At 45.8% G+C, this 13962-nt stretch overlaps 1 protein-coding gene across 2 annotated transcripts in view; it reads right to left on the bottom strand.

Moving 5' to 3' along the window:
- The window catches only part of LOC142573062 (uncharacterized), a 45296-nt gene extending 36583 nt beyond the window's left edge, over positions 1-8713 (bottom strand). For both annotated transcript variants that reach the window (XM_075682573.1, XM_075682572.1), the window contains exon 1: positions 8608-8713. In XM_075682573.1, the coding sequence (XP_075538688.1) occupies positions 8608-8695 (88 nt within the window). In that variant the 5' untranslated portion in view covers positions 8696-8713. The remainder of the gene's footprint in view (positions 1-8607) is intronic.
- Positions 8714-13962: the final 5249 nt, after the last annotated feature.

The following is a 13962-nucleotide window of genomic DNA, read 5'->3' on the forward strand; positions in this document are numbered from 1 at the left end:
TTGCTGTATTCGACCTTACATTGAACTCAATCAGTGGCTCCCTGGGAGAAAGCACAGCGGCGACAAAATAGAGCCAGGAATCTCGAGTTGACTTTACTAGAAAATTGCGTGCCCGGATGCATAATGATGATGATAATCTTAAATAAGGCAGTGCCACCTACCTACAGAGATGGGATTGACTAAAAGTAGGGTCAATTTCAGACATGTGTGTGAATTTAGAAGTATGTGATTACAGCGTATAAATGAAAGCCAAGTAGAACAAAAAGACTTATTCTTGGACAGTCATCTTAAATGAACAGTAATAAAAATATATCAAACATAGGATGAGCGAAGAAACAAATTACCTATGAAATTAGCAATGCCGTCGACTGGATGTGCGAGTGAATTTCTCCACGGCGATGCATACATCCTAGTGGGGGTGCCCCAGGGCAGCAGTCTCGAAAGATGTATCCACACGAGAGTTGTGTGGCAGGCCAAGTCGTGGCAATGAAATTTGCCAAGCTTTTTCTCAGGGGGAAGAAACGCCGGCAGTCCAGTACGTAGTGATGTAATGTTTCGAATTTGTTGTAAAAGTGGCACAATGGAGGAATTGCTAGGCCAGATCGAGACATGTATCAGCTTAGGGGTTGGACTTCGCATCCAAGTCTCGTCAACGCCAAACTTCGGGCCAAAACGCCCGTGGGCGGTGGTACAAGTGCATCACTTCTCATTCTTCTTTATATTATGCTCTCATAACTGCTTCAAAGAAAACCATTTTCTACCTTTATTTCTGCGTTAAATGAAAGCCAAGTGTCTAAAACGTGTAGTTAGTTCTGCATATCAATGTATAATAAGTTTATTAGCAATTCCTTTTTTCTTTCTGTCTGAATTTGACGCTTTTTGTTTGCTCTCGCAATTTAAGGATTACTTCCGTCTATGACAAAAGCGGCTTCAGGGAAAACAAAATGTATCAGAAGCCGTCTCACGATGACTATCGACAGTAAGGCGTTAGCATATTATTCAATATAGAACCTTCGGCGCCATCTAGAGCTGCCCCCGCCGCGATGCCTGCGATTGGCCTCCGAAATGCCTAACGTACCGGTGCGTGTGAACACTGAGAAACGCGGCATGGGGCGACCGGGCTACTCTCTCGTGATTTTTGTTTTTTTGGGACACGCTGCACCATCTGGTGGCACTGCCGAGAAGTCCGGGTGTGGCCTTTGAGACGAGAATCGTGGCGCGCCGGCGCCTGCAAACGCTGGTAATTATTCCATCACTTGGCCGCACACTCAGTGGCACATACTCAGTGAACCAAGTTGGCGAGAGGCTCATTGGAGAGTGGCCCATACCCAGTGCATTCATGACACAGCTCGCTAAAGAATTGAGTGGAAAGGCGTTGTTTGAAACCCGGAACGTACCCAAAGAATTTGTGGCCCAGCCTGCTTATGCGTCGGATTGCTTTCCTTAAGGAACCCTTGTCGGCGTGGTATTGATTCAGCTCAGCATCGGATAAATTTAAGGGACTCTTTTTCCCTTGTGGAGCGGCACATTCCCGATGGCACGTACCTATAGTTAGCCAAGTTGACGCTAAAGACGTTCATTGAAGAGCACACCTACTGGCCCATACCCAATGACCCGACTAGGCATCAAAGAGGTTGACTGAAGGTGAACAAAGAGAGGGTGGCACACACTCAGTGCACGATTGTCAAAGTGTTTCTCCGGAGAGCGGTACCTACCCGGTCCCGCCTCTTACATTGACCCATATCGACGTGAAAGGGGTTCGTTGAAGGGCGGCACGTATATACACATTGCCACATACTCAGTGACCCAAGTTGATCGCATAGTTGGTTTCGAACCCTCTCAGCGAAGCAGCGCGATGCGCTACCCATTCGACCACGGACTACCAGTGACCCAGGTAGGTGAGAAAACGGCTAGAAACAAACAAGCAAGTAAAGTTACATACATACATACATACATACATACATACATACATACATACATACATACATACATACATACATACATACATACATACATACATACATACATACATACATACATACATACATACATACATACATAGCCCTCGTATTGTGAAGTGTGTGAAGTACCCTAAAATGCTAAAGCATTAAAATAGTGCGTAGCGCGTTGATGTGTGGCTCTCGCTTAAATTATCATCATCATCAGCCTATTTATATGTCTAGTGCAGGGCATAGGCCTCTTCCACCGATTTCCAATGGCCCCTGTCTTGTGTTAACTGATTCCGACTTGCGCCTGCAAATAATAATTTAATCACCCAAAACAGTTTCCTGCCGTCCTCGACTGCGCTTCCGTTAGCTTGGCACCCATTCTTTAACTCTTATGGTCCGCCGGGTACCTGCTCTACGCATTAGATCATGGAAGAAGGAAAAAGATAGGAGGGAGCATCGCGCAATGCGATTGAAGACAAGTGTGTCGTCTCAACACGTGACCAGAGATGTAGGCAGAGCACTCGAGCAGCTGCCGACCAAGTGCGTATCGATTAAAAACTACCCATAGAATAAAGAACCAACTACCGAGCACCAAACATCACGGCAAATTTCGGTTCTTGCTCCGTGATCTCGACGCAAGAGGTGAGGTGTTGGGCCGGCACTGAGCAATGTACTGAGCCGCTACTAGATGCCTGCCGCATGAGTGCAAATGCAGCTGCTAACACCTTTCTCCTTTCTCCTCTCCATTAGTGTCGGCGCAAGCGCCCCATGTCGCCGGTGGAATCACTGGGCACTACCTCACGTGGCTTCCGAAATCTTCCTCAGGCGTGCACGCCGACCTTGAAGGCCAGTAACCTTCATCATAGCTGAGCGTACGTTTGCAGGCATTACAGGTGACAGATATTCTAGTGCCAGACCACCAACCTTTAAAATGCATACCAAAAGGATTGTGCCGACCATGGCTTCAGCGCGGTAACGACCACGTAAACACCGTGCGCTGGGTCACCAGCCGTCGCCACCATAGAGTTTCTCACTATAGCACCTAGAGGGAAATCTGGCGCCACCGTCTATGGGAGTTTCTTAAGGGACGCCGTGTCGTCATGGGAATGACGGTATATGTGTCTGCGAGGCTTGTGTTGACTTGTGTTGTAAGAGGCTTCGTCTGAAACGTGGATCTGGCTACACAAATAACGCATTTCTTAAAGTAAAATCTTCATAAAATGGTTCCATTCACGCAAATTGCATCTTTACTCACCTACAATGCATGACGAAGGGAAGAAAAGCAAAAACAGACGACAAACTGTTTCAAAGTGAGCGCGAATCTTGTCTTCTGTCCTCCAACTTTAGCGGCCCGCTGATACTTTTTACGTATCATATAATTGTACATCCAATAACAAGTTCTTATAATTAGACAAAACATGCTTTTGTGTAATAATAAAGCTAAACAGCTTTTTACGTGCAGCTTTAGTAGAATATGAATCATTGTGACAGACGGAACGGTGCTTGCCTGGCTGTCCGAGAATGATGACAATCCGAAGTCACAATACATCGGCATTCCCATGCATACCACAGCGCAGCAGTGCCAAATTTCCCTCTAGGTAATATAGTGAAAAACTCTATGGTCGCCACCGCCGGCCTCCCGTGAAGATGGTTAGATGGATGGATGGATGTTATGATCGTATCCTTTGGAAAGGGGCGGTGGATTGCGCCACCAAGTTCTTGTTATTTTATTGCATAATGTACTACCTATATTAAAAAAAAGAAAAAGAAATGAGCAAAAAACCCATGATGAATTCCCATAACCAAAGTTTATGAACCCCTATTTTGAACTTTGTTTTTGTACGCCTCCATCGTTTGTCATTTGCCTACATTTCTTGCACCAATATTCCGATCGCCTCTTACTAATCTCTATTGCGGAAATGTTTACTTTACCCTTGCTCCCGCTGAATCCAAGGGCTCCAACGAGGCCAGTGATTCCTAAATCGACCACTGGGCAGATATCTGCTCATTCTAATAAAACATGCTCCATCGTTTCCCTAGCTTTACCGCAGCAAGCACATGCTTCTTCTCCCTTCTTATATCTCGCTTTATAAGTGCATATTAATTCTAAGGCACCCTGATCTCGCTTCCAAAAGTGATTAGCTAATGATAGTATCGGTCACTAACGCCACCTTGCGACTCTTGTTCACAACGAAGGGTGGGCTCGTCCCACTGGGAGCGCGAGCCATTCCGCGGGCATCTAGTAAAGGAGACAATGCATTGTGCAGAGGGACTGGAGTCACAGAGCGTTTGCTTCCCAAGGCCGTCGGCGTGACGTAATGCTCTCTTTTATTGCCACTTATATGGACACTCCAGGCGCATTTTTGCCGTCGCCGTCGCTGTGAGGTTTCGTATGTGAAGGCGTGTGAGGGTGAGCCGGCGAACGCGGTTCAATCTCGCGTGCGCGAGCGAGGAACGCGGCCCGGGTGCGTGCCCTGTCCTGTGGCACGTGAGGCAGCGAGGTGAGGCGAGGGAGGAGGGGCGTTCTTCTCCAGCCGCTGCTACGGTGCCTCGTTGTTCTCCTCGCCCACCGTTCCGTACAGAGTGGAGACAATCGCGGCGTCTTCTACTGCGTTGGCCACGCGAATCGCGGACGCCGTAGTAGACGCCTTGGCGGACGCCGTAGGGACGCGCTGCCGGCGCTCGTGTGTCTTGGAAGCTATCTGCGGCGTGACCAAAGTGCGTGCCCGCGCGGGACTCATCTTCAAAGCGATCTGCGATGCTTGCAGAGAGCGCGTAGTGCCGGTAGCTTCATATGCACTGTGCTTTCGACGTTTCGTTCGCACTGAAGCGGGACATGCATTAAAGTCAATTCGCTTGCTGCTACCGTGATTCTTCACTACAGAATTTTCACAGCGAGTTTCCGCGCTCATCGAGTGAGATGTGTTTATGTTTACCTGTCTGCGCGGGACACCGTGCTCGGTAATTTAGTTAAAACACGTTGACGGGCTAGTTGGCTGAATCCATGATACAATGTGCAAGCGTTACTTAACAAGGACGTAGAAAGAAGCAGACACACAAAGGCAACGCTGTCTCTGAGTGTCTGTTTCTTTCTACGTCCTCATTGAGTCATGCTTACACCTTATATCATTGTTAATTTAGTTAGTAAGCGAACGTTTACAAGTTTATACGGCCGATAGAACTATTATCCTTACTTCGTACAGCTATCTACTAATTTGCTATCGCAATCGCTGCTTCGCCTTTCGGGCGGAACTGCAAATATCTTTTCCTCCCTACATGCATTACATGGTCTGCCTAGCTGCATCTTAGAGCGCAGCCCTTATTAAGCACCCGTTCCTGGGTTGAGCGTCGGCGCCCTTCGGCGTAACCGCGCAAACGAGCTCGTGCTACGGGCGTTCGTCATCGTCGTATTCCACAGCTGTAAAATCCCCTCCCGTCACACTTGGGAGCAAGGGGAACCTGCAAGCATCGGTACTATCACCATTTCTATTCAACATAGCGATGACGGGTCTCCCGGCGGAACTCAATAAGATTAAATCGATTAAATTTAGCATGTACGCGGATGACATCGGCATCTGGGTTAACAGTGGGAGTGACGCAGCCATCGAACCTAAACTACAGATAGCGGCGACTATGGTGGAAGAGTATGCGGCCAGCAGAGGCTTGGCGTGCTCGCCACAGAAATCGGAGCTGTTAATCATTGAGCCAAACCATCAAAGGGGACACGCTGGGAGCAGCAGACCCATCAATGTTTTCGTAAACGGAAATGAGGTTCCCAAGGTGGAGGAAATCAGAATTCTGGGCATGTATATCCAGAGAAATGGATGCAACCTCACGACAATAAAAAAGCTAGAAGGATATGCGGCGCAGGTCACGGGATCTTTAGGAGAATTTCACTCAAAGGCAGGGGCCTCAAAGAGAACAGCCTCCTCAGACTCATGCAAGCCTTCATTACCAGCCGTATAGCGTATGCCACACCGTATCCTGTGTTTAAACGAGAAGAAAAGGAGAAAATAGATGCTATAATTAAGAAGAGCGTTAAGAGAGCCCTAGGGCTCCCAGACACGACCTCGACAGACCTCCTCCTCAAAATGGGGGTTCACAACACGCTAGTTGAGCTCACTGAGGCAGTACGAGTGTCTCAGTTGGAAAGATTAGGCCAGTCTAAAACAGGGATAAAAATCATGGAATGGGTAGGAATCCAATGCGACAGGGGTGCCCCGGCTGACGAGAAAGACATTCCGTTGGACGTGCGTAAACGCTTCCGAATCGCCCCCCTACCTAAAAAATATGCATCCTATCTACAACAAAGAGAGGAGAGCTCACAGGGCTAAGGCTCTAGTAAATAAACTTAAAAACACACCGGCGCATAAAGTAGCGTACGTGGACGCCGCTTGCGGCAGAGACGGGGCTGCGGTATAGACGGTGGTTGATGGCGATGGGTGCGTTAAGACAGCGTGCTCCACGTGCACGAGGGACGCCTGTACAGCCGAGAAGGTTGCAGTAGCGCTCACTTGTGCGGGTACAAAAGCGGGAGTAATATTATGCGATAACAAATTAGCTATCCGAAATTTTAACAAAGGGAGAATCTCGGAAAAGCCCTCCACATTCTACTCAAAAGCCCTCCCAGGAGAGTCATAACTTTTATTTGGGTACCGACCCATGAAGAAGTCCCAGGCAACGAAGCCGCTCACGAGCTCGCCCGAGCACTCTACCACCGGGCAACTCTAGAACAGCCAGTTCCAGGGATAAAAGATAGCATCAATACGTATAGGGAAATTGTCGATCATTACAAAACCGAAAGAAGAATCTTTCCGCCTCCGCATCGGTCTCTCTCTCTGGAGGACGCTCGCATTTGGCGACGCCTCCAGGGAAGCAATTATACATCACCACATTGGTTCTACTTAACACAGACGAGGGACTATGACGACGCCCTCTGCAAAATTTGTAAGCAACAAGGTACGCTAGACCATATCATATGGGAGTGTGCTGGCTCCCCAGGGGCCAAGAAAACATTGGCAGTAGAGAAGCCTGGGAGGCCTTGCTCCAGAGCGAGGCTGAAGACGACCAGCGTCGAGCAATCCGCCTGGCCGTTGAGGCCGTGAAGACTCACCGTCCTCAACGCGCGGGGACTGCTTCGTCCCCCCACCTACCTACGTGTAGGTTAAGAGGCGGGCACCCCCAGCTCGGTGGAATAATAAAGTTTTCAATCAATCAATCAATCCCCAGCTGGCTCCGTCGCCGCTCATCATGCCAGCGTTCCCATACTGCCCCCCTCCCCCCCTCTGCGAAGGCGCTGGTGGCACTGGCCCACTGCCAGTCGGTGCCGTGATTGTGGTCTCAAATTCCTTGCCTCAGTATATCGCGAAACGAATACACGTATCGAGCTGAGCTCGAATTTCGCATTAGGGAGTGTCGTAATCGTCGTGCACATTTTTTTTCTCTTAAAGTGAACTATAATTTCAGCTATCCCCGTTTGCTATCTGATCCACACCGCTCTCCTCCTGTTTCTTGACGTTACGCCTAACATTTTTCGTTCCATCGGATTTACCGCGGTCCTTGTTCTTAGGTTCTTTGTTAACCTCCAAGCGTTCGTCCCACATGTTAGCGCCGGCAGAATGCAATTATTGAATATTTTTCATTTCAATGACAGTGGTAAGCTCTCTCTGAGGATTTAATAATGCCTGCGTATGAACTTCAACCCATTTCTATTTATTCTTCTGCAAACGTCTTTTTCATGATCAGGGAGCAATAGGTAAGCAATAGACCTAGATGAACATACTCCTGCATTTTTTCCAGAGGCTGGCTGCCCATCATCAATTATTTTTGCCTTGCCAGGCTATTAAATAAACGTTGCCTTTGTCTTGTGCATAATAATATTCAACCTTGCCCCTAGGCATTGGCGGTTAAGGTCCTCAGTCACCTTTTGCAATTCATCACCAGTGTTACTGAGCAGGACAATGTCGTCTGCAAACCGAATGCCGTTGAGATATTCGCCGTTGATCCTCATTCCTAAGCTTTCCCAGCTTTCCCAGGCTTGAATACTTCTAAGCTTGCAGTGAATAACATTGGAGCGATTGTGAATTGTGTATCCTTACCTGAACTATAACGCTGCACAATAAAAATAAACTATTCCTTATTTTATGCGGTAATATGGCTAAAGTAAAAGTCTCTCTCGAAAAGTTCTCACTGAAACAAAGTGCGTGAACGTCTGGTGCACGCAGACTTCAGATGCGCGAATGAGACGCGCGATGCAGCAACTGCTAAGCATTAATAAGAGGTAATGATAATCACAAGTGGTAGCGTCGTCAAAGAAGTGCTGAAGTGCTTTGCGTGGCATTCACGTAATGAACTTAGACTAACTCATCCAAATTGCTATCCTAATTTTGTCGCTACATGTATGGTCTTTCCCCAAGTAACTCCGGACGGCTCTAACAGTAGGCTAACATATGACCAAAATATTTTAGTGCGGTTGATACAGTTTGCCGCATGGCTTGTTCTTTTGACGGGTCAGTAGATGAAATCGAGTTTTGTTATGTACGCATTACATGGTTCGGAAATTCCAAGTGATCCCTGAATGGCGATACAAGACGGACGCTGTTAAATATGGCACGGTCATGCTCTGGCAACAAGAAACACGCAACGAATGATCACTTACCTGGGCTTTTTCCACATACAGCAAGTTTTCCGCATCGCACATTGCCAAAGCTCAGGCAAATGATGAAAATGCTGCCACTCAAAAGCATTGTCAGGTGTCCTGCATTCATTTTATCGTCACTTGCGCTTATTTAGCACTATATTTTATTGTCCAAGGAAGAGTAGCAGTGACTGTGAAGCATCAGTCACATACACTCTGAAGACAGCACACTGGGCGTGGAAAATGGCGATTTCCACGGCAACAAAAAACAAGCGAATACAGCAGGCATTTTGTTGTTGAGACAGCTGAATTAAAATAATAATTAAGGAAAAGCTGACGATAGCGCTTTGCTAAAAAAAAAACAGTGTTGTGTCCTCAGCTGAGGCGAAAAATGAATCTGTAGCAAGCCCTATATATTATTATAGCAGTCCAGTGTATGATCATTTGGGCTTGAGATAAGTGGCAAGATGGAGCTTTTGGCACAGCAAATCGAAAGCAAGTTAAAAGAACAAGATTATGACCGGTCTTCTGTGATGCCCAGAGCGGGAAAACGCGAGGGGGACGGGGGATTTTTTGCTGAGACACTACCTCCGGTGTCGCATTTCGCAGACATCCTACTTCCCGGTACTAGTGCACATGGAGGACAGCTGTGTTGGCTTACTCGTAGTTAATGGAACTTACCCAGCATGGAGCCGGATATGAATGAGACAGTCGAACAATACCAAGAGGAAGCACTTCAGATGAAAAAAAAAGAGAACTACAGAGAATGATAAAGGCACGTATCTCGAAAGGAAGCAAAAATGAATAAAGTTGAAGTTCTGGCCTGCGCAAAAAAAAAAAAGGACGTTGCGTTCACTGGGGAATGTTTGACAGCGGTCAGAAACTTTCGGTGCTGGGAAACATAAAATTTGAAGAAAAAAAAAAAAAGAAATTGACACGACAATATTCTCGTAATGCGGAGTATGTTCGATAAGAAATTGACGGAGTTGATGCAATGCGTGGCTGGTGTTTGTGTATCATGTTTTACGTGGGTGCGGCAGCAACGCCAGGATGATGGTCGCACACCCGTTTCTGTTCCTTGTCCAGGTATTTGCTGGCTTGCTGCTGTCGTCTGGATCGACGCCACGCGACACACCGGTGATGCTTTTCCCGGTCCGTGACGACGGTCGGATGGCTCAGCCGCTTCACCTGACGCCTGTTCTCGAGCGCCGAACCAATGTTCCCAACGGTGCCACTCTTTCATCGTCACATCGTCAACGTCAGCGGCCAGCGTAAATGACGGCCCCCAAGCAGCTCTCGGCAGAGTGCGCGGCAGCATCGCCAGGATGATGGTCACAATTCCATTCCTTGTCCAAGTGAGCAGACACTATGGAAAGTGATTTCGCAGCAATAATGTTTGACTGCTGGTGCGGCCGTGCCCACCAACTGTTTTTGAGATACGTTGAAATTTACGATCTTTTATTGCTTCTCGGTGGCGTTTTAAGTCAAACCCAGGCCCAGGAAAGATTTCTCTTGAAGCCCAACTGAAAGTAGTTGCATATGACATCCAAGATGTAAAAAAAAAAAAAAAAAAAGCCAGAGCAGTAACCACAAACTATCCGCGATATACAAAAAAAAAAAGAACAAATTGCCGTGCTTGAAGCACAGGTCTCATTATGCCTGAAGAAAGTGGGCGAACTTGAGCAGTACGTTGAAACTATTGCCAAGAAAGTTGGCGACTTTGAAAATAGGAGCCGTCGATCTAACCTGATTGTTTACGGCGTGAGTGAACCTTAAGAAGAGTCTTATGAAATGCTTCATGGCACTGTTGCTGGTAAAATCGTGAAAGATATTCTTGAAGTTGATATTTCTGGGTTAGAAGGAATTCATCGACTTGCTAGGCCAAAACCAGATGACGAGACTTACGCTAGATAGGCAATTTTCAAACTGCATGACTACAGAGATCAATAAAAAAATCTTCAGAACTGCACAAAGCTAAAGAATAGTGGATACTCAATCGGAGAACATTTCTCGCGCAATGTTCGTGACATCAGAAACAAGCTATGGGATAGAACAATGGAAAACCGCGACCGGAAGAAAAAGGTAACTTTGACTTACGAAAAGGTTCGCATAGCAGGCCGCCTTCTTGCGAGGGACCCAGAGCGTGATGACATAGTTGAAGTTAAGCAGAAAAAAGATGAGCAACGGAACACAAATCGCAGAATCATGCGATGGCGCCGCAAATAACGCTACTGAACTTGAACGCATGCAGCCCTGTGAACAAAGCGCAATGTCTGGAAGCTATTTTGCTTGCATTAAGTCCGAATTCACTGTGTGCTTGGAAGAAGTAGTCAAGCTATTAAGCTAGGAAGGCTTAGGAGTAAAGATCGACAGCGAATATTTCAGCAACCTTCGGTTTGCCAATGACATTGTTCTATTCAGTAACAATGCAGACGAGTTACAAAAAAATATGATTGAGGACCTTAACAGAGTAAGTGCAAGAGTTGGTTTGAAGATTAATGTGCAGAATACAAAGGTAATGATAAATAGCCGGGCAAAGGAACAAGAGTTCAGAATCGCCAGCCGGCCTCTAGAGTCTGTGAAGGAGTACGTTTACCTATGTCAATAAATCACAGGAAACCCTGATCATGAGAAGGAAATTCACAGAAGAATAAGAATGGGTTGTATCGCATACGGAAGACACTGCCAGCTCCTGACTGGAAGGTTACCATTATCATTGAAAAGGAAGGTGTACAATCAGTGCATCGTACCAGTGCTGACTTTTGGGGCAGAGACTTGGAGACTGAAAAAGAAGCTTGAAAACAAGTTAAGGACCACGCAAGGACCGTTAAGGACCGGTCATGTAATGCGCAGGTTAGATAACCGTTCGACCATTACGGTTACAGAATGGGTACCAAGAGAAGGGAAACGCAATCGAGGACGACAGAAGACTAGGTGGAGCGATGAAATTAGGAAATTCGCGGGCGCTAGTTGGAATCGGTTAACGCAGGACAGGGGTAATTGGAGATCGCAGGGAGAGGCCTTCGTCCTGCAGTGGACATAAAACAGGCTGATGATGATGAATATGATGATAGTGATGATGATCGAAATCCGAATGCGGTCACTGTTTCAGAAACGTGGCTGCACCAAAACGTCTCAGATAATGAAGTTGTCCCGCCAGGTTATGCAATTCTGCGCAAAGGTAGAACTTCGAGAGGCGGTGGTGTTGATATTTTGTTGAGGTATGGTATCTCTTTCACGGTTATGCCTGATGTACCGAATGTTGAAAGCATTTGGTGTAAAATAAGTATAAATGAATTCATGGCACATATTGGCGCTGTCTATAGGCCCCCAAACGTTGAAGCTGGTTATCTGAATTCCCTATGTGATTACATGCATCGACACATATCTTGTAAGAAAATTATTAAGGCCGGCGAGTTCAAGTTTCCAGAGCTTAACTGGAACTCTGAAAAACTAAAGACCTCTGTGTAATTTCGCTTTTTAGACATTATATTTACAATCAATCTTATTCAACTTGTTCGCACACCCACTCGAGTCCAAGGTTCCTCAAGTTCGACACTGGATCTGGTTTTTGTTAGTGATTATTTTCCCGCAGTCGCAACAGATATTGAAATCCTGGACGGATTGTCAGACCGCAAACTTGCGTTGTGCACTCTGCCTTTTGCGGTTTTCTCAAATATAAGACGTGACGCAACGCAGATACTGTCATTTAGTAAGGCAAATGATGCAGCTATTATGAGATATCTCGTTCACGAATATGCGAACATTTTTGATCTGTGCATGAATGAATCAAGTACCATTGATGAAATATGGGCGCAGTTCAAGGCTCATGTCAGGCATTGCATTGACCATTTTATTCCCACCGTAAGAAAAGGCACTAAGCAACGTAATCCATGTATTACACGCGATGCTATTCACCTAAAACATAAAGTAATACGCTTAAGAAACTCGGACAAGACACGTAAGATCCATAACTATCGTACTAGCTTATCTAACTCAGTCATTCAAAAGTAAAATAAAGGATGATTACCAACACTACTGCAGTACCGCACTGAAAGGGTTCATTAAAACTTCTCTTCACAAGTTCTGGCAATATATAAACTCCCAAAGGTCAAATAGTACGGCAAAATCCACTAAAGAAATAGGTGCCGACTTCTTCAGCAGTGACTTTCAGTCAGTGTTTACGCATGATAATGGTGCTACTGGGCTTACCCTATGAAGAGCATGTGAAAACACACTTATAGATTCTCCAACAACATCCGAAGCGGGAGTACTCACACTTTTATTAAACATCGATGAGAAAGAAATGTGACGGACGAGATGGAATTCCAAATATGTTTTCGAAACGATTTGCCAAGCCTATCAGTGAATATCTATTTAATATATGAAAAATCACTAGACGATTGTCGCCTTTCCTCTGAGTAGAAGGTGGCAAAAATGATTCCAGTGCATAAATCGGGTAGTGTTTGATCTGCGGCTAACTATAGGCCTATATCCCTCACATGCACGTATTGTATATTATTGGAACAGATAATTTTAAAATTCATTGCAACCCTTGTTGAAGCCAATAACATATTTCAAAGAAATCAACACAGATTTCATAGGGGCTTGGCGACGGCTACGCAACTGATCGAAATGATTCATGATTTTGCGCAATGCCTCAATATCCAGTCACAAACTGACGCCATTTTCTTAGATGTATTAAAGGCCTTTGATCGAGTATCCTATGTTAAACCTCATTTTAAACTCATAAACATATTTGATAAAGGAGAAGTGATACGGTGGATGTATACTTATCTCTGTGACCGCTATCAGTTTGTGCAGGCTCATCAGCGCACCTCGCAATAAGTTCGCGTTCTTTCAGGAGTTTCTCAAGTGTCAGTTTTAGCTCCGCTTTTGTTTCTGTTGTACATAAATGACATTCCAAATGAACCCGATGTTAAAATTTGACTATTCGTGGGTGATTGCGTGCAGTACACAAAAATACAGGACGCTAGTGATCACAAAAAACTGAACAATGCCTTAGGAGAGATAGGAGAGTAGTGCAACAAAGGGGGGGTGGCGATTAATTTAGAGAAAACAGTCTCTATGTCGATAAAAAGAAAAAAAATATCAAAACTTGACTATGTGTATTCTTTGACTAATACGAATATCCGAAGTGGGACTGAATTACCTCTGACATAAATTGGACTGCGCATGTCCAGAGCGTAACCAGCAAAGCAATGTCCTAATTGTTCTTTCTTAAGAGGGCCCTGCGTCACTCTACGAGTGATAAAAACAGTTAGCTTACGTCACGTTCATCCGACCAGCTCTGGAATATGCGAACATAGCCTAGTTCGGTTACGCAAAAGATAACGTCAAAACTCTTGAAATTGG

Source organism: Dermacentor variabilis, chromosome 2 (genome assembly GCF_050947875.1).
Source record: "Dermacentor variabilis isolate Ectoservices chromosome 2, ASM5094787v1, whole genome shotgun sequence".
NCBI classification, from domain to species: Eukaryota; Metazoa; Arthropoda; class Arachnida; order Ixodida; family Ixodidae; genus Dermacentor; species Dermacentor variabilis.